The sequence below is a fragment of the Nematostella vectensis genome, chromosome 3 (assembly GCF_932526225.1).
Source record: "Nematostella vectensis chromosome 3, jaNemVect1.1, whole genome shotgun sequence".
NCBI lineage: Eukaryota > Metazoa > Cnidaria > Anthozoa > Actiniaria > Edwardsiidae > Nematostella > Nematostella vectensis.
In genome coordinates this window covers 7,829,802-7,850,026 of record NC_064036.1, presented here as the reverse complement: position 1 = coordinate 7,850,026, position 20,225 = coordinate 7,829,802, and the positions used below count along the sequence as shown (strand labels likewise).

Below are 20,225 nucleotides of genomic sequence, written 5' to 3'. Positions count from 1 at the left end.
TGAAGAGAATTTACTGGTGGAAAACCTGGCTTACATATAATTCTCGATAGCACCATAACTCACAAGAAGTTATGAACAAATAGATCACCATTTGTCACCAAAATCTGACTACACAGGTGTGAACAGCATTGCACCAGACAAGCTCAGCTTCCCCAACACCATCAGTAAGGGCCAACTAGTGATCAATAAGGGAATCATGGAACTGCTTGATTGACAAGCAATGATTGACAGACTGAAAAAGGGTCATATGGGGCGTCATCACAGTTTAGTTATCGACAGCTATATCAACTTTATCCAAAAGTAGATGAATAATAGCTATAGCAGTATGACAATACGTTAATTTACAGCTATATGAAACATGACAATACAGTGATTGACAGCTACTGAAGCATGTCAGTACAGTGATTGACAGCTACTGAAGCATGTCAGTACAGTGATTGACAGCTATATTAAGAATGACATTAGTGACCGAGATCTATACACGGCATTATAGCCCGATTGACAGCTATATAAAGCGTCATGAAAACTTTTCTTGACAGGTACATGATGAAACACAATCATGAACCACTTATAACATGACTTATGACAACGTAGAGACCGGTAGGCTGGGAAGTGTTATGGCAACAAAGTGGCTGACAGCTGGCCAGATTAGGTCTCATTTTATTTAATAGAAAGAATGCACCATAAGCCATGTCAACCTCGAAGCATAACTTTCCAAAGCAAGATGTACTACTTGCTATCTGCTCAAACTTTGCATTTTGTATTTAGCGCGCGGCTATCAAATAAATGAGCGAAAGACCAACCCATGATTGGAAAACTAGCTTTTTTTAATATACCTCTAAAACGTTTCACATGGCTTTCTGAGTACTGAATTCAGCCATTTATACGCTACCAATTATGGGTTACAACACATGGATTCCGAGTGTTATTTCCGAGTGTTATTTGAAATTGGTGTATAATTTTCAATCACTATATATCACTACTCTAGACTCGTATGATGCGTTTATCATTGATGGAATGTTATTCATGGGTGCGTTCACATAATTATCCAATAGTTTTTTTGATATTTTATTTTGATAATAATATGTATTCAAAAGTGCAATAGTCAAGCGAAATACAAGTAAATTACTTGCATTTCACAATATCCTCCAGAATACTGGTATTAGATAAATATTTCCCCTTATACATTTTACATATTTGCACCAAAAGCGTTTAATAAAGTCCTTGCAAAAGCAAATATATACTATATATAGTTTTAGCTCTCATTACTTGATTTAACCACTACATTTCTAGAAACGTCGGAATTGTGGCATTCGTCACGTGCCCACTAAGCACAGCGTAGTCACGGGACTGTCACGTGACCACTTAGCGCAGCGTAGTCACGTGACTATACCATGACGACCACGTGACTAGACCCAGTAGGCAGAGGGAGGACCTTGATTCCAACCGGAAGTAAACATGGATTTGAAGTCAAAATCTTTGAAAAACTGAAGCGCGTGACTGAAAGAAGAAAAGAATAGCAGCGACACATCAGTATATTGTCATTGTTTAGATCACCTGTTTTCTTTTGGTGACAAACAATAATATATAAATAAAATACAAATTCAGATACAAAGGGCAGAGGCCTAACGGGCTGCGTTATATCACAAATCCTTAGCTTATGTTCTTCAAGATAAAAAAAAGTCAGTTCACCGCCATAAAAAACAGGCCTGGAGGGATTTAAGTGAAATACTGACCTAAAAATGTCAGCGAACATCTTTCCGTTAATGTAGAAATCTAAGTCGCATGTTGAACAGATCATAGCATGTTAAAAAGCCCGATTGAACGCATTCATCAATTTACTCATTGCAACTACAAGAAAATTGTACTCGGTAAAAAAAAGTGTCGGTTGAATATCGGACAAACTGCTACTTACAAGTCTGGTCCGGACAGACTTTTGTCCGCTGGGTACAGTGACTGGTAGGTGCGCTGAGCGCCGGTGCCATGAATGGCATACGCGTTGATCTTGCGAACCCCTGGGGGAAAGTACTCCAGGGGAATGGTAGCATTGCCAGCCCAGGTCTTCGCTGATTGGTCAATCGTGGCGGTGTAGCGGAGTGGAAGTTTAGTCTGTGAAAAGAAGCAGAAATATTGGAGGAAACTATTATCGTGGTGTAGGGGGGTGGAAGTTTAGTCTGTGATAAAAAGCAGAGAGATGTGGGGAAAACTCTATCATCGTGGTGTAGCGGAGTGGAAGTTTAGTCTGTGAAAAGAAGCAGAAATATTGGGGGAAACTATCATCGTGGTGTGGCGGAATGGAAGTTTAGTCTGTGAAAAGAAACAGAAAGATTTGGGAAAACTCTATCATCGTGGTGTAGCGGACTGGAAGTTTAGTCTGTGAAAAGAAGCAGAAATATTGGGGGAACTATCATCGTGGTGTACCGGAATGGAAGTTTAGTCTGTGAAAAGAAACAGAAAGATTGGGGAAAACTCTATCATCGTGGTGTAGCGGACTGGAAGTTTAGTCTGTGAAAAGAAGTAGAAATATTGGGGGAACTATCATCGTGGTGTAGCGGACTGGAAGTTTAGTCTGTGAAAAGAAACAGAAATATTGGGGAAAACTCTATCATCGTGGTGTGGAGGAGTGAAAGTTAAGTCTGTGAAAAGAAACAGAAAGATTGGGGAAAACTCTATCATCGTGGTGTAGCGGACTGGAAGTTTAGTCTGTGAAGAGAAGCAGAAATATTCGGGGAACTATCATCGTGGTGTAGCGGAATGGAAGTTTAGTCTGTGAAAAGAAACAGAAAGATTGGGGAAAACTCTATCATCGTGGTGTGGAGGAGTGAAAGTTAAGTCTGTGAAAAGAAACAGAAAGATTGGGGAAAACTCTATCATCGTGGTGTAGCGGACTGGAAGTTTAGTCTGTGAAGAGAAGCAGAAATATTCGGGGAACTATCATCGTGGTGTAGCGGAATGGAAGTTTAGTCTGGGAAAAGAAACAGAAAGATTGGGGAAAACTCTATCATCGTGGTGTGGAGGAGTGAAAGTTAAGTCTGTGAAAAGAAACAGAAAGATTGGAAGAAACTCTATCATCGTGGTGTAGCGGTTTAAGGAAAAAAATCCTGACTGAACACGCTAAACACTGTCGCCTCAAATAACAGAATGAAGACATGTAGCTCGTACTTAACGTACCAACTAACATTTTGGCCTGTCCACGTAAACAGGCGTAAAAAGGTCTCGAGATGCGCGCCTGTTTCTGTCATCGTCGTTTGCATGCTTTTCTTCGTCATCTCTCGCATTGTAATTGGAGGCCAAATCTGTTTAGTTGAAATCCGATGAATCAAACACGCCTTACCTTGAAGGGTTTTCTGACGCCGTTTAATAAAAGAAGCAAGTGTTGCCCACCCCTAAAATAACAATTTCAAAACCATAACAAGTTCAATGTTTATTGTAAAGCAGAAAGAAACAATTAGAAACACAATGAAAAACGATGAACTACTTACGGTGCTACTTCCAGTTCAAAGTATTTTTCCTTCTCTCCAAGGAAGAAAACCTCAGCGACTAAACAAAATGGTAACGAATTAACGGGGTCGCGATATTTTTTATACGGAACAGCCGCGGATCAAGGGGGGCTCAGAAGGACCGTCCCCCCTTAAAGGCGGACTTTTAAGAAGGTATTTATGGACACCTACTCGGTTCCCCCTACCCTAATATTTAGTAAGACCACATTGGAACCAATGAACGGGGTCTGTTAAGCGGCGATATTTACTATCCGGGACAGCCGCGGAACCTATCACCAGTCTCCACGCATCAGTTGGGCTCACCTTCGTAATCCCAAAGCTGCCAGCAGGGCCCAGGTTTACAAGGCGGCGCCGGGTCCCCAAAATACGGACCGCTGACCTCTAGCCTCACATTGGCGCTGTCAGCAGCACTCAGCTTGATTTTGATTGGTTGATGGGAGATGGCTTTGCCGTCCCACTCGGTCTTGATGTCAAACTCATATTTCTGCAAAAAGAGAAAAGGAACTTCCCATTGCCATTTTTCTATTTCCCATTGCCATTTTTCTATTCCCCATTGCCATTTTTCTATTTCCCATTGCCACCTTTCTATTTCCAATTGCCATTTTTCTATTTCCCATTACCATTTTCCTATTTCCCATTGCCATTTTTTTTCCCATTGCCATTTTTCTATTTCCCATTGCCACCTTTCTATTTCCGATTGCCATTTTTCTATTTCCCATTACCATGTTTCTACTTCTATAACAGTAACAGAAAGAAAATTTGGTGTATCGAATTCTAAAACCTTGTCGTGCTTGTACCTTGGGGCATTGGAACTGGGATATCCCTGAGTTCATTGCCAAAAAGATAACGCCGAGAAACCAAAGAAGCCGAGTCATCGTTCACTTTCCCTAAAAGCGCCGACAAGACGTAATGAAAGGTCCAAGAAGTGACCGACGCCTTAAATAGTCTGGATTGCTATGTGGATTGACATCACTTATTTCTTCAGCTTTACCCGAAAGATACACCAACTGAGACCGTCCGTGTCAAAGTTATATGATTGATACTACAGCCGTCAAAGCGTATCAGAACAAATGCATCTCCGTTCCGCGTGTTCAGCCAAGCTAACTTAGTTAAAACTTCGTATATGGCGATCTTTTTTTTTCGAATAACATGCAATTGGAAAAAAAATGGTTATAAAAAAAGGTTATGATTTCAAACGGTTCATAGTCCTAGCACATAAGACATCTCCTTGACGTGTACACCATGTTTTCTTTCACCACAGGTGGACCAACAGGTGTTGCACATACAGCTGGCGCGTATTTTCGCAGGTGCCCAATGCAGCAATGGGTAACCTGTGGCATGACACCCACAGTATACCCAAGGGTGTACGCACCTTATTTGCCATTCTTGACGCCATGTTTTTCGGACTCAAAATTGGCGGAGATCCTGAAAGACACAATCAGCGTTGGGCTTTTCAGGTTCCCTTCACGGAGCACACGAGGGAAATTGCCTCCGCAAAAGATTAGAGGGAGTTTGTTCTAAAATCAATTGGGTTTGGGTGTTTGTTAGTGGCAAGGGAGGGGGGGGGGGGTATTTTGCTACATCGACTTTCTGGCTACACAGTAGAAGCAGACTAGAATTGCTGTAAACCAAAGAAAGAGATGCCGTATTATCGTTTTCCCCTATCAGAAACTTGGAGATTTTCTGAGCACCAATTAGAGACACCGGGGTTGGGATCGCATGCCCCCAGGGGGGAAAAACCCCTTTACTGAAAATGTTTTTGAGCTCACCACAGAACCCACAAGACGCTGGGCAATTCCTCATCATGAACTTCTTGTTGGACTGGCAGTAGCCGACGAAGTGCGAGTACATCAGACACTTTTTCTTCCTCTTGTCCACGCACTTCGGCAGAGGCTTGTTGCCTGAGGAAGAGACGAACCCATACCGCCATTAAACGAGCCTTTTAGTAGCCTGCGTAACGAGCCTTTCGAGGGGCTTCATGAAAAACGAAGGGCTTCATGGGAAATTACGCTGCGGTTTTCAATATTCTGCGCTGAGCTTTCGCCGTCGAGTTCCAACAGCTAAATCGCCATCTTTCTTCAGTCATTCAAAATCCTTCAAGCGTTTTTATTGGCTAGCACCAAAATGGTGTTTAATCACGCCTCCTCTCCGCAAGCCGCTGACCAATAAAAAAGTGACAAATGTAATTCCGCGAGTTTGAATGTGCCACAAGACAGGAAGCTGGTTTATTAGTTGGAAATTATTGGCAAGAGCTCGCAGGATATTGGAACAAGCAGAGTAAGGAATGAGCTTCTTCAAATTTTCGACGAAACTCTTCAGAAACGCTTGTTTCCCAGGTAATAATAATAATAATAATAATCGTTTATTCATACTTTTGTAGCATAAGCTAAATTACAGTATGTCGGCCGATGCACACTACACTTAACAATGTATAAATAAATACTGGCATAACTACTGGAAACGAATTGTGATAAAGTTATTATACCTTTCAGTTACACCAACTGATTTATCCAAACGGCTGCAACCCCCCCTTAGCGAATAACCATGGGCGACCTCAGTCCCAGATTGTATTATATATTTTATAGGCTCAGTGCATCTTGCTTTGGCCATGAATCGACGGCACAGTTCTGCTCTGCGGACTGTAAGTGAGTCCATTTTTGCTACTTTGAGCCCTGATTCATAGCTAAGGCAAGGGTAGATTATTCGAATAGCTTTTCGTTGTACTGTTTCGATAAGCTCTGCAAGGTACTCAGGAAGGGAGGCCCAGACAGGAGCAGCGTACTCAAGGACTGACCGAATTAACGAGCAATAGATAAGGACCATATCTGACTGCTGGACACTTTCTTTTACTTTTACAAACAAGCAAAACGAAAACATTTAAAGCAAGTTGAATAGTAGTTGCTGTACTGTTACGATTAATTCTGTTAATTAAGCTACTTTCTTGAATTGTGCGCATGCATTAGATGTGCTTGTATTCTATTATTTTGAAGTAGATTTACTTTGTCATCTGCGAGAACCCTTCGGATATTAAGGCGACCCGACCCAGTATTTTCATAGAGGTACCACTCATTTTAAAATCGCTCTTACCGATGCACGTCGAATTGTATCCCAATGTACCAAGTAACATAAAGATTGAAATTTGATAAAAAATGGCAATTTCTGGAATCTGACTTATTGTCGCGTGATTAGGGGGCATCCCTGTTTTTAGTTTAGGTCGTGTTACTAAGCCATGTCGACCCCTAAGAAAAAAAATACCAGGAATGTAGACATCACATGCTTGCCTAACCGCATGGGTATTTTAGGAAAAATCGTAAAGAGCCATTTGTTTGACGAGTCTCGGCATGAGGGATTTTAAAAGAGTGGTACCGCTATGAAAATACTGGGTCGAGTCGCCTTAAGAGTGTCAGTTCTAAGTGAATCAAGTCCAACGTTACCTTCTTCATACTGTGTGGGGGGCTCCTCGGTAATTAGATCTATAGCAATCACACGACAGCACAGAAGGTTTTGTTAGTATCGGTTACTAAAGCCATGCGCGTTGTCAGTATTACTAGTTTTTAAAGAGTACATATCGTTATTTTAAAATAGTGAATGAAGAATACATAAGGTATTCCCCGAAACAAAGAACATCTCCAAAACGATATGCAATCCTCTGGGCCGAAAACGTTCATAACAAATAGAAGACTGTGCAAAGACCTTTCGAGACCTTCAAATTTCTGCTTTTCTCGACCTAGAGGGTCTGTGCACAAGCTTATTGAAACGTCAAATCTTAGGCAAGATACAAGAACAGCTGTTACCTAATGAAAGAACTTAAGCATTTTTATAGTTATTTTTTAATTAAAGTAAAAGAGTTAGGTCGTGTGTAGATCGAGTCACATGGTCGTATCACGTGATCGTACGAGTGCCACGTGTATAGAACGTGTCACATGTCACGTGATTTCTTACCACAAAAGCCGCATGACTTGTTGCAGTGTTTCTTCATGAATCGCACGTGGTACTTGCAGTAGTCGGGGTTCTCTAAGACATAGTCCTTACATTCTGCCAGCAGGTCGATACACGCTGAAAAACCGTCACAATGGCAACAACAGGACAAAGTCAGTTGCGTGACAAAGCGTTCTAATGTCACGCTAGCTGCCGAACTTACATCCTTTTCTCAGCCCGCCATCGACGAAGCCCTTGTCTGGGACGGGTGCTGGTGCAGGGGGGACAGTGGTGGGGGGTAGGGTAGCTGGTGTAGGGGGTAGCGTCTCTTTAGGTCCTGGTCCACTGATCTCTGTTGGTGGTACTAGTGGTTTGGACTTGGATAGAAAACCAGTAGAGACCTCTTTCATCACTTCCTTTTCGGGGATACCAGTGGTAGGGGCGGGAGTCTGTGTCGTGTCTGGGTGTGCCGGTGTTAGCGTAGTAGGTACTGGTGGTGGCGCCGTGTCTTGCCCTACTGGTGCGGCAGTGTTGGGCTTTACGGAATGAGCGTCAGTCTTGGGTCCCTTTGTAGCTGGGAACATATAAAATAAGTTACTCTACCAGAAGATAAATAAGTAGCTTGACGCGAACATGATGGACAAAAATGACGGTCATACCAGACTTCTTGAAATTTAGGCCGACTTTGTTGCTATCTCTACTGGTGATTATACTATGCATTCCTAGAATACCACACATTACTAGAATACCACACGTTCCGGGAATAGCACACATTCCTAGAACACCAAAGCTTACCACCATTATTGCAGAAGCCGCAACTCTGAGCGCAGTACTTAGAGCAAAACAGCTTATGGACGCCGCACTGGTCATTCTTAGCGAACACGGAACAGTCATCTAGCTCATCAGCGCAACCAGGCAGCTTGATGGGGAGAATAGAACCTAAAAAGATTTCAGGAAACATACGACTCAAAACAGAGATAAGAAAAAAGGTTTGAATTGAGGTATGAAACCGTTTAAATTGTATTAAATCGTGTGTGAAAAAATGTGCATGCATAATATTGTAATATTTAATCATACAAATAACAACAAATTAAAGGTATAAAAAAAATCTCTTTAGTGCTAATGCTCTTAACGATCTTTCCAACGTTATGAGAATTCTTCTAGAATCCAAGTTCTGAGGTAGCCTAATATCTACCCCCTCGCCACCCTCTCTCCCCCCCTCATAACAATTATCCTCTAAACCCCTCCTAATCCTAACACCCTACCCCCACGTGCCACACCTTACCGCACATCTTGCACGTCTTGGGGCAGTAATTCCTGAAAAAGCCGTTCAGTCCTTTGCATTGAGACGGGTTCCGGATAAAAATGCTACAATCGGGAATACGATCTGAACAACCTAGAAACGATCACACGTTGTTATACTGTCAAGGAACATGAATAAGAACCGGAGCTCAGACACTGTTAACTATACCAGATAATTCAAACACTTATTAGCCGTGTTGGCAAAAAGCTAGTCCAAGTGCTCAGTAGTAGATCTAACAAATAGCAGTTGGCCGTAAGAACATCGCCATCGTATACTTAACAGCCTCGTGAGTTGAAGCCGACAGAAGATTCGTGTAATGGTAGAAGACTTACAAAATCCACATGTCCGTGCACAGTACTTTCTTGCCATGCCACTAAACAAGTTACACTGTTCCTGTGACTTCATATATTTGGGGCAGTCCTCAAGAGCGTCTTCGCAGCCTTCTACGGAGGAACACAACATTTTACTAGTCCTAGATAGGTAAGAAATCTAGTCCTAGATAGGTAAGAAATCTAGTCATAGATAGGTAAGAAATCTAGTCATAGATAGGTAAGAAATCTAGTCATAGATAAGTAAATACATCAGAAGGGCATGCAGCACAGTAATGTTAGACCTTGTTTAGAATATTGCAAAATGGTGTTCTACAAGGGTTTATCCTTGGTTTCCAATTTACAAGCCAGTAGGGAGGAACTTTGATAGAGTAAAGTCGTGTTTTAATTGAAATGCAGCGTTATTCTCGTATGCGTTTCTATAAATAACTATACAAAGTGTTACGGTCATGAGCTTTGTGGCTCTATAGCTATATTCAGTGTTGTAATAATGCGCACTGTGGCGATGTAGCTATTTTCAGTATTATAATAATGGGCGCTGTAGATATATGCAGTGTTACGATCGTGCGCGTTGTGGCGCTATAACTATATGCATTGTTACGGTCATACGCTTGTGGCGCTATAGCTATATGCATTGTTACGGTCATTCGCTTGTGGCGCTATAGCTATATGCAGTGTTACGGTCATACGCTTGTGGCGCTATAACTATATGCATTGTTACGGTCATACGCTTGTGGCGCTATAGCTATATGCATTGTTACGGTCATACGCTTGTGGCGCTATAACTATATGCATTGTTACGGTCATAAGCTTGTGGCGCTATAACTATATGAATTGTTACGGTCATACGCTTGTGGCGCTATAGCTATATGCATTGTTACAGTCATACGCTTGTGGCGCTATAACTATATGCATTGTTACAGTCATACGCTTGTGGCGCTATAGCTATATGCAGTGTTACAGTCATACGCTTGTGGCGCTATAGCTATATGAATTGTTACGGTCATACGCTTGTGGCGCTATAGCTATATGCAGTGTTACGGTCATACGCTTGTGGCGCTATAACTATATGCATTGTTACGGTCATACGCTTGTGGCGCTATAGCTATATGCAGTGTTACGGTCATACGCTTGTGGCGCTATAGCTATATGCATTGTTACGGTCATACGCTTGTGGCGCTATAACTATATGCATTGTTACAGTCATACGCTTGTGGCGCTATAGCTATATGAATTGTTACGGTCATACGCTTGTGGCTCTATGGCTATTTTCAGTATTATAATAATGGGCGCTGTAGATATATGGAGTTACGATCGTGCGCGTTGTGGCGCTATAACTATATGCAGTATTACAGTCATACGCTTGAGGCGCTATAGCTATATGCAGTGTTACGGTCATACGCTTGTGGCGCTATAGCTATATGCATTGTTACGGTCATACGCTTGTGGCGCTATAACTATATGCAGTGTTACGGTCATACGCTTGTGGCGCTATAGCTATATGCATTGTTACGGTCATACGCTTGTGGCGCTATAGCTATATGCATTGTTACGGTCATACGCTTGTGGCGCTATAGCGCCATTGTGCAGTGTTAAAATCATACGTGTTGTGGCGCTATAACTATATGCAGTGTTACGGTCATACGCTTGTGGCGCTATAGCGCCATTGTGCAGTGTTAAAATCATACGTGTTGTGGCGCTATAGGTATAGGCAGTTATAGTAATGAGCGTTGTAGCACTGTAGCTATATGCAGTGTTACGAGTATCGTGGCGTATAGTTACGATGGCGATATATTAATAAATGCAGTGTTATGGATCATGTCGCGTTAATAAAGCGTTAAACATACCCTTAGCCGGAGCGGGTTGAACTGAAACAAGCAAGGTAAATCATTACAGTGTTAGTATCGCCGTCCACGAATGTATCGTACTAACTCACGTTCGCAAACATGTTTCTGAACGACAGACGGCAACCGGAAGTTTAACGTTTTCCGTCTTTTTAAATGTTTTTGCTCAATTCCAATGAAAGAAGACGTTTAAATTCTACCACGCAGTCTAAAATATGAAACCTTCTAGCTTTGCGATAGCGTTAAACCAAAAGATTATCTACTTTCGGTTGCCGTATGTCGTCCAGAAACGTGTTTGCTTAAGCTCCCTAATAACTACGTACCTCTCCCCTCCTCGAAGGACCCAATAGAGGCATCTGTTGATATAAAACCTGATCATCAAAATCTCATGGCAAAAAAACAAAAAACATTTCATATGATGGTACCGTTCGAACTAAAACTACAGAAAGAATAAAGGGTATCATACGCGAGAAGCTACAACATTCACTATATGGTAGCTACAACTTTCACGAACGGCCCAAGTAAGAAGGGTTCCGCCAAATAAATAAGTTGAATGCATTACAAGGTCTCAAACCATTATACTTACCGCAATATTTACAGGTTTTTCTACAGTTTCGCTTCATAAAATAACTCGCATATACACAGTACTGATCGTGGCTAGCCCACCGGTGGCACTGCGGGCGCACATCGAAGCAGTCATTCGCTTCATCTGAGAGAAAAAACATCTGTCACGCAAACATTCACGTTCACCCGCTTGCATCACGCAAACATTCACGTTCACTCGCTTGGATCACGCAAATCAGGCAACTCGTTTGCATTACGCAAGTAAGTCACGTTATCTCACTTGCAAACAATCACGTTACTCACTTGCATCACGCAATCACGTTACTCACTTTCATCACGCAAACAACCACGTTATCTCACTTGCAACACGGAAACAACGTTATTTTACTTGCATCACGCAAATCAGTCATGTTATTTCACCTACATCACGCAAACAATCACGTCCTCTCACTTGCTTTACGCGAATCAGTCATGTCGTCTCACTTGCATCCATCACGCAAATCAGTCACGTTTATCTCACTTGCATCACGCAAAAAAGCCACGTTAACTCACTTTCATCAGGCAAATCAGTCACGTTCACTCATGTCACCAAATCTCATTTGCAAACAATCACGTTACTCACTAGCATCAAGAAAATCACCACGAAAAAAATCACGTCCTCTCACTTGCATCACGCAAATCGGTCACGTTATCTCACCTACATCACGGAAACAATCACGTTATTTTACTTGCATCACGCATCACGTTTTCTCACTTGCCACGCGAACAATCACGTCCTCTCGCCTGCCTTACGCAAATCAGTCACGTTATTTTACTTGCATCACGCAAATCAGTCACGTTATTTTACTTGCATCACGCAAATCAGTCACGTTATTTTACTTGCATCACGCAATTAGTCACGTTATCTCTCTTGCATCACGCGAACAATCACGTCCTCTCACTTACGTCACGTCCTCTCACTTGCATCACTCAAATCAGTCACGTTATATTACTTGCATCACGCAGAACAGCAACGTTAACTCGCTTGCATCAGGCAAATCAGTCACGTTCACTCGCTTGCATCACGCAAATCAGTCACGTTCACCCACTTGCATCACGCAAATCAGCCACGTTCACTCGCTTGCATTACGCAAATCAGTCACGTCCTCCTACTTGCATCACGCAAAGCAGCCACGTTCGCTCGCTTGCATCACGCAAATTAGTTACTTTAAAAAGAAGTGACGACATCATTGAAGAATCGCTTATGCATTATGCAATGCATAATCCATAACACACTAAACCTTACACACGTAAGACACATTTAATCCTTCCGGAATAAAAAAGCTTAACGTGTCTGCGCAGAGAAGCTTAAGGCTTCGGACAGGCACGTCCCGTACGGGACCCGCGGGACACCCGCGAAGCTTACCGGATTGAACAGGGTCAGCGGAGTATACCATCCATGCCTTAGGTCCTGCAAGCCACAAACCCCAAAACCATTATCCCCAAACAGGAACTGTTAGATTAGGGGAAGAAGCAGATATCGCTAAAGGGGATACAATGGGGTTAGTTATCCATCGTTATTCAAGTGGAAGAGAGAGTGTTGACAGCTAAAAGAGGTTTGGAATCAATATTGTCATTGGTCAAAAAGAACACACCCCCGATGTGTTTTTGAGTGTTTGAATCAGCAGGATCTGCGTGTTTCCGCGAACAGCGAGCAAACTCAGGAAACAACAAAGTTTAGAAATAAATAAATGCCTTAACCTGTCTGTGCAAGTCGTCCGAATTCTGGAAATTAGAAAAAGCAAAGCAACTTCTTGAAACATTTTATTCACTGTAATGTGATAGCACTACCGGCTACCGGCTTGGCATTGTAAGACGAGGTATAACCCTTTTCTATTGATGTGAGAAAACAGGCGAGTTGATCAGACAGGCCACCATGCCATGGTTCGCAGGGGGAGATTTCTATCGTGTCGGGTTGATTTTCGTCGGTATAATCACAAAAGCAGATGAGAGGGTAGTGCCGAGCATGCGTTTGTGCCGTTTCTACGTCGGACAAGACAACATAAACTGCCTGAAAGTCTTTTGTCTCGAAAAGGCTCGGAAAAGAGACAGGCATACACGCCTTTTTTATCTTACAAAGTGTTATCATAATCTTTATGAATAATCTTTATTATATGAAACGCAGTCAAACTTTTGGGAAGCCATTATATGAAAAGCCATTAAGATCAATAGCTTATCTTATTTGGTCAGAAATCTGTCAAAAACTCATCGAGTTGGACAATAGCGACACTGTGTTTTCCTTGGAGCATTTCGGACATGTTTGGGCAAATATGTTAGCATGATATCCCGCAGTAACAACAGTAGCGACCTTGTACGGTCGCATATACTGTTTAGTCATTCAGGCGATGCTCATAATAAGCTTTCTTATGACCCCTATTTTCCATGACTGCTCAACCTTGTTATAGCCCGCCTAACTGTCTGATCTACATCCCTCATAACCGACCACATCCGTGATTGTGTTATAAGAGCGAGAGGTATGTCCATGCACGAGCAAAACGCAGAAAATGCAATTTCCCGACAATTACGAAATACGACGCCACTCAGCCAAGAGCCAACTCCACGTCCTATGGATATTTAATATTATTGGTCAATAAACTACAAGCTGTGAGTGCTATTTTGATGCTATTTCAACTTGACTGTCACGCGAGAATCTGTCTATTATGCAGACTGGCGCTATTTGGTCTATTTGTCGATTATTTACTTGTCAGCGGTCCTTATACTCTTAAAAAACTTTAGTTTGCATGTCAGCACAAAAGATAACATTTGCGATAAGAAAGTTCTCCCACGCCCTTATATAATGGTTTGTGGTATACGTTGAACTTGAGTTATTAAAAAAGAAAAAAGAAAGCAATCGACAACTGTCGAACTGGCACTCTGCAATGGACTTTTCTCCTAATCATTTCGCGCGACTCAAGCCCTCGATGAAAGCCATTCAGTTCTTGCCCTCGGGGTTGAACGAGCGTGAACTCTCCGAGATGCAAATAGAATTAGGTCAGGGAATGCCGTCGGAGTTTGTACAAGTTATACATTAAAACGATAGCTAGAGAGAAAAAGATACAAATCAGATTATCATAGGCCATGGGAGGTCTCTTTCAATTGAAATCTTTTTTCAAATTATAGTCTTGAGTTTTTAAGAATACATCCCTGTGTTGGTACAGCTATGGTAGGTTCACGAAACAGATGATAGAACAGCAGGAAAGTTTCAAAATAAACGCTTGCAATCATGCAGTTATACTGCAACAACCCGGACTATGACTTATGAAAACATTACTAAACTGACAAACAAACAGATAATTTCAATGCATAATCTGCGAACACAAGTACCAGGTCTACTTACTCGGGAAACGATGTCTTTTAGATTGCTTCCTGGCTCCATACACAGCTAGCGCATTAATCGCTAGTAAGCTCAAGATGAGAAAAATCGAAAGGTTCATTTTGCAGTTCAGGTTCGGGCTTCGAGAGACGAGTGTGCCGGCAGCCCTAAGTCGGTTTGTCAATGAAGAGAGACAAGCACCAGCCCACTGAAGCACGCAAAGTTACATTCCACAGTGAAGTTTATAAATATCTCTCGTGCTCTACTCCGCTTGACTTGAAATACTCATTAGAAATGCAATACTTGCAACAATGAACGTGACAGAGAAATTCCAAACACACCGTGCTCCTAATGGCTAGAGCTCTGACAACTCCTTTGTTGTGTAAAGATGAACAAAGTTTGCGTTCTTGTGTTTGCGTAATGTTCTTTTTTTACTCGTTCAAAGGGTCAAGGGATTGATTTAGCCATTACTGAATAAAGTCTTATGGGATCATTTATACTAAACAGGGTGTTTTTGTCGGATCTCATATCGCGCCATTTAGGGATGGCTGAAGCCAACGAGGAATACGTCATTGGCAGTATATGATTTCTAACGGGCGAGTGCTAACGATGTGGGAATAACTTGCTCTTCCACCATCACCGTCAACACAATAAACGCGAGCATAAGGCAAAAAGCCAATTGATTTTCGCCTTGGGACTATTTGACCCATGATGCGGGCTTCAGGATATAAAATGAGACTTGGCAACTTTTCCAGGTGACATAGCAACTCTCCCCTCTAGGTCATGTGACTAGTGCGCGCCAAATCGTTTTTGTTTTGTTGTTGGGCCTCTTGCTCCGGGAATGAATTCACCGTTATATGAATGGATCTCACAGCGTCTCTGCCAATACATACAGCGCTGATTAATCTGACGTTTTCGCCTCTCTGCCTTCGTAAATCCCTACTGTAGCCATTCGCTCCGCGTCACGCACTTGTTTTAGCGAAGTAAGAGAAAAACTCGGGCCGACGTCTCACAAATAAGCACCCCAAGTTTACTAAAAACATCCCCAAGTTACCAACATTGAAGTTGTCATAAAAAATAGAATTTTATTTTTCGTTTCGCATGCATTAACTTTCAATCAAATTCCATCACTCCCTGGTAAATCACTTTCTTTTCACGTTACAATCTGTCCTTAGAGTTTTATGCATCCTAGTTTTGCTAGTTACTCACTGAACTGCTGCCTTCTGGGCGCGCAAGACTAGCTCTGCTATCTCTGGGACTCCCTTCATGTGTTTTGCTTGTGAAAAGATGGTAGGACCCCCCTGTCGCATTATGGCAGATTCCCTTTCCATAACCTTACAAAACAAGAAAACATAAATAAGTTTTATACCAAGTTGATCTTTACTCTTTTTATATAATTCGTCTGGTTACACAGTTAAGGCTGGGCCGTTCTTATTTTTGGAGCATTTTTTGGTAGAGAATGTTCTTACGGACGTTCTTGAATTTCAAGGGTACCAATGAAACATTTAAAATAGAACTCACAAATAAAAAATATATATTTTTTGCTGCTATCTAAGCCTCGGCATGTTCTTATAATGTTCTTAGAATCTGACGAAATCTCAGGCTGAATGTTCTTATGAAAAAGGCACTGTTTTTTGTTTTGTTTTTGATTGGCTGCAGGGTAAAATCAAAACGATTTGTGAGTTGTATGGGATCACAGGGTGCTCTCTGTGTCATCAAACACATTATTCAAAGAGAGGGTGGAATGGGGTCTTTGCAAACTTGTGAATTTCTATGCTCCCCTCTTTTAAAGACCCCCCACATCTTCTTACTTAATACACCCATAATCAGCCTACAATATGAGTCCCTGATGAGTGTTGTACTTCACCTTAAGATCCGCTCCAACAGCATCCGCCAAGTCTGTTTTATTAATTACTAGTAGATCGCTCTGTGTTATACCTGGCCCTCCTTTACGGGGCACTTTGTCACCCCCTGTGAAAGAGAGCTCACACTTTGTTAACATGCGACGCCATAATGAGATTTATCATACAGCTACTGCGCTACAATGCAAGCTTTGCTTATGGGTCATTAAACAATGTAGAAATTTGGAGGCTCCATAAGTTTGGCCAGCACACTTGATCAATAAGTGAGATCTATTATTGGGTACTTTAAAAAGAGCAATCAGGTCTGAAACTAGAGGTTTCACTAAAGGGGAGGGGCAAGGGGTATGCCACAGCACCAAACACTCTTAAAGACTACCATATTAATAAAGAAAATAAGACTCTTGGCGGAAATAACCTACCAACCTCCAACCCCTAAAAAGATCTTTGATGAATTTCTTTTCTTATTTTTTACATACAAAGTGGTATCAACATGGAAAATGGGTGATCATTTTTAAAAAAAAAATTGAATTCTTGCTAAAAAAAATTGGAGACAATGGCTTTTCTGCAGGTGAAAATGCTCAAATCCTAGACACCTGGCTAATGAGGGAGAATTGCCATCTATGCCTATAAACTTGCATGCTTTTGAAAAAAAACTCTGCTTCTAACAAAGCTATGCAGTAACTACACAAAGGGCACTTTAGTAGATATACCTGCAACATCTATGACATATATTATGTAGTCAGCAAGCTCACGGCTGTAGTTAGCAGCTAGATTATCACCTCCTGACTCTATGATAACAAATTCAGGGTGGAACTGTTTTGTCAATTGCTTCACCTCTTCCATATTTAGAGAGAAATCCTAAAAAATAGAAATTAACAATAAGCCATTAACCAAGTTAAAAATTGCTAGGGGGGGGTCTTATTTTTGAAAATGTAAAAGTGCAAGAGGCTTATTTTTGTTATTAGGTTTTACATCCAAATAGTTTAGGTGCTACTTAGGCACTTCAGCTCACATGTCAAGAGTGATAGAGGCAAAAAGCTAGAAACCCAACAATAAGCAAAGATGTGAGAATTCTCTGAGCTCATCCAAGACAGCTCATCCATGTCAGGGCATACCACAAGGGAGGGGAGGGTGGTCCACACTAGGGGTATACCAAGGGGGGGGGGGGGGGGGGAGAGGACAGACTATTACTCAAGTGGAACCACCCACCACTGTAACAAAAACATCTTAGTCAAGCCCTATTCTCACTGGACATATGATTGTTAATAACTTTCCACAAGTCAATTCCAATCAAAATAATTCCCCAGAGCACATTATCAGGGTTTCTTGATATATTCTACCTCTCTTATAGCAGCATGCGGACAGCCTCCAGTCTCCACCGCTCTCATTCTCTCCTCATCAAGAGCTTTATTTTTAACGAGAAACTCCCAGTCTTCTCTAACAGCAGGAAGAATAAATAAAATATAAGTATAAGAATTTAAATAGAAAAGAGAACTCATCTACAGGACACATTCAAATCAATCTTATTTTCAAATTTCAACTTAGGAATTCGGTATGAATTTGATTAGAAATTAAAAATAACACTATCATTGATATACTGTACAGGCCCGCAGCCAGGGGAGTTCAGAAGAACCACCCCACTGGACTGGAAGGTCCCCTCTGATGAAGGAAAATTGAGTAACACTGCGAGCTAGGACGAGCTATAAGAGAAAATTGTCCTCTTAATGGGTAAATGAACCCCCCCTCTCAAAATCCTGGCTACGGGCCTGTGTACATGTACATTGGTGGCAAAAACTGGTTAAAACAGTTACAATAAACTGTTTTTCCTTTGGTTTTCTGAGAACCAACCATCTACCCCACTACATGTCTTTTGTTTCTTTCTTTTTGCTCTCATTACCCAAGGGGATGTGAGTATGGGAGCTGACTTACTTTGTAAAAATATCATTAGTGACCACACAAATATTACAGCTGTCTCGTAGATATTTGCAAAGTGCAAGCACCAAGGCTGTTTTTCCAGAGCCTACAGGCCCTCCTATGCCAACTGTAAATGCACGCTGAAACAAAGCAACCAAAATATGGCTAATTTCTTAGTATCTACCATCCTTATTGTATACTGGACAAACAGCCAGAAATGCCAACCATCCCTAAACTTATCCAGTTATCTATAGAGGCCTTGTTGCCAACCGAGATTCACGAACTGGGCGAAATGGCTTTTCACGTTTCACAGACCAAAAAATGGCCTTTTAAATCATTAAATCACGTTTCACGGAGGTCGAAATGGACGATTTCATGTTTCTCGTAGGATGGAAAATGGCCAAATCTTGTTTCACGAAAACATCCTTTACCACTCTGAAAAGAGACATAATTTAATAAATTTATCTTATAGCAACATAATATTTTGTCAGAGCAATGGGAAAGGGTCTGAAGAACACATGGGATTTTAAAATAATTTTGAGAGCATGGTAAAATTTTGAAGCTTGTTTAACAGACACCTGACTGGCAGGTGTCGATCATTGCAAACATACCTCAGCAAAATCAGCTCTATGAATGGGTTTATCTCTGCTTGTCCAGAGCCCGGGACTTGTCATGACTTCATGGGTGTGGCCATGTTCGTGACTGTGATCATGTGAGTGACCGTGCTCATGTTGATTTTGAGCATTTCCAACATTACCTGCTGAATATGCCAGATAAGTTTATTATAATTTTCATAAAAGATAAGTAAAAAAAATGTCCACAGCTCCCCCCCCCCCCCCCCCTCTCACACAAGTTTCCACCCATGGCCAGGTGCCATGTATGTAAAAATGGCATATTGTGATCATGCCCATATGAACTGGCTCATGCAGCTCCTATACTGCTTTTGTTTAATACGGGAAGCACGGGTGGCCTAGTGTGTTAGCGCGTTGGCCTCTCACCGCTGTGGCCCAGGTTCGAATCCTGGCTCAAACTGGGGATTTTTTCCGGGTTTCTGCCTTGAATCGAATTTGTCACAAGTGAGTTGAAGTTATTCTCCCGTGTTTCCAGTCTTCTCGGATAAGGACACTAAACCGGAGGTCCCGTCTCTTCAAGCTGTACTACACTAAACCTGAACCGAAGGGACGTAAAAGAACCACTGGGGACGCAATAAACCCTCTGGCAGTGACCACCCCCAGTGACAGTGCTTGCTTAATGCCTCCTAGTATTAGCGAAAGCTACTTAGGAGTAATAATAAGAAGAAAGAAGAAGACTGCTGCTTGATGTCACTACATAGTACACGTGGATTAGATCAAGAAAATCGTAGCATCACGTAAACATTTCCGTTCGTAAACATACCTTTAAAAAAATTGCACGATTGATCATCAGTACCAGACATTGCTATTGATTTTTTTAGCTCAGACGAAAAATTTACAGCGACCTTGCACGACCTGCAAACAAGCAGACACGAAACCCGAAACAAGAAACACAGCTATTGTTGTCTTGACGAGTACTGTTCGATTTGCCAAAACGCTCTTCGACTATTTATTAGCTTTAGGGAAACCGTGTCGAAGGGTGTCCGAAGTTGATTTCGGGCAACGTT

General features: G+C 41.8%; 2 protein-coding genes across 8 annotated transcripts; both read right to left on the bottom strand.

Moving 5' to 3' along the window:
* Positions 1-809: 809 nt before the first annotated feature.
* LOC5511257 lies at positions 810-15,533 on the bottom strand. 5 transcript variants are annotated; one of them, XM_032380554.2, is made up of 18 exons: positions 14,835-15,264; positions 12,864-12,908; positions 11,481-11,603; positions 11,218-11,250; positions 10,898-10,918; positions 9,054-9,164; positions 8,704-8,814; positions 8,214-8,357; positions 7,642-7,992; positions 7,443-7,556; positions 6,935-6,973; positions 5,270-5,401; positions 4,873-4,925; positions 3,804-3,984; positions 3,483-3,540; positions 3,335-3,386; positions 1,916-2,109; positions 810-1,500 (listed from the first exon to the last, which is right to left on the bottom strand). In XM_032380554.2, exons 1-18 carry the CDS (start codon positions 14,929-14,931, stop codon positions 1,410-1,412), a joined length of 1,950 nt encoding a protein of 649 aa, XP_032236445.2. In that variant the 5' UTR covers positions 14,932-15,264; the 3' UTR covers positions 810-1,409. The 5 variants fall into 5 exon arrangements, with proteins under 5 accessions (XP_032236445.2, XP_032236446.2, XP_001631695.3 ...); XM_032380555.2 differs by lacking the exon at positions 6,935-6,973 and having other exon boundaries at positions 14,835-15,267; XM_001631645.3 differs by lacking the exon at positions 10,898-10,918 and having other exon boundaries at positions 14,835-15,267.
* Positions 15,534-15,875: 342 nt separating this feature from the next.
* On the bottom strand, positions 15,876-20,139 carry LOC5511258 (urease accessory protein UreG). 3 transcript variants are annotated; one of them, XM_032380557.2, is made up of 7 exons: positions 19,982-20,139; positions 19,198-19,346; positions 18,602-18,726; positions 18,013-18,109; positions 17,383-17,530; positions 16,678-16,781; positions 15,876-16,144 (listed from the first exon to the last, which is right to left on the bottom strand). In XM_032380557.2, the coding sequence occupies exons 1-7, from the start codon at positions 20,019-20,021 to the stop codon at positions 16,016-16,018; spliced, it is 792 nt and encodes a 263-aa protein (XP_032236448.2). In that variant the 5' UTR covers positions 20,022-20,139; the 3' UTR covers positions 15,876-16,015. The 3 variants fall into 3 exon arrangements, with proteins under 3 accessions (XP_032236448.2, XP_048581777.1, XP_001631696.3); XM_048725820.1 differs by having other exon boundaries at positions 17,452-17,530; XM_001631646.3 differs by having other exon boundaries at positions 19,198-19,343; positions 19,982-20,136.
* Positions 20,140-20,225: the final 86 nt, after the last annotated feature.

Excerpts from the sequence above, each read along its gene's own strand:
- LOC5511257 (XM_032380554.2), bottom strand. The coding sequence starts at position 14,931 with ATGAACCTTTCGATTTTTCTCATCTTGAGCTTACTAGCGATTAATGCG. Across the intron at positions 7,557-7,641 it reads TGGCGGGCTGAGAAAAGGAT|CGTGTATCGACCTGCTGGCA; the intron begins GTAAGTTCGGCA and ends ACGGTTTTTCAG. Across the intron at positions 1,501-1,915 it reads AGTCTGTCCGGACCAGACTT|TCACGCGCTTCAGTTTTTCA; the intron begins GTAAGTAGCAGT and ends TTCTTCTTTCAG.
- LOC5511258 (XM_032380557.2), bottom strand. The coding sequence starts at position 20,021 with ATGTCTGGTACTGATGATCAATCGTGCAATTTTTTTAAAG. Across the intron at positions 18,727-19,197 it reads ATAGAGCTGATTTTGCTGAG|CGTGCATTTACAGTTGGCAT; the intron begins GTATGTTTGCAA and ends GCTTTGTTTCAG. Across the intron at positions 16,145-16,677 it reads CTGTTGGAGCGGATCTTAAG|GTTATGGAAAGGGAATCTGC; the intron begins GTGAAGTACAAC and ends TTGTTTTGTAAG.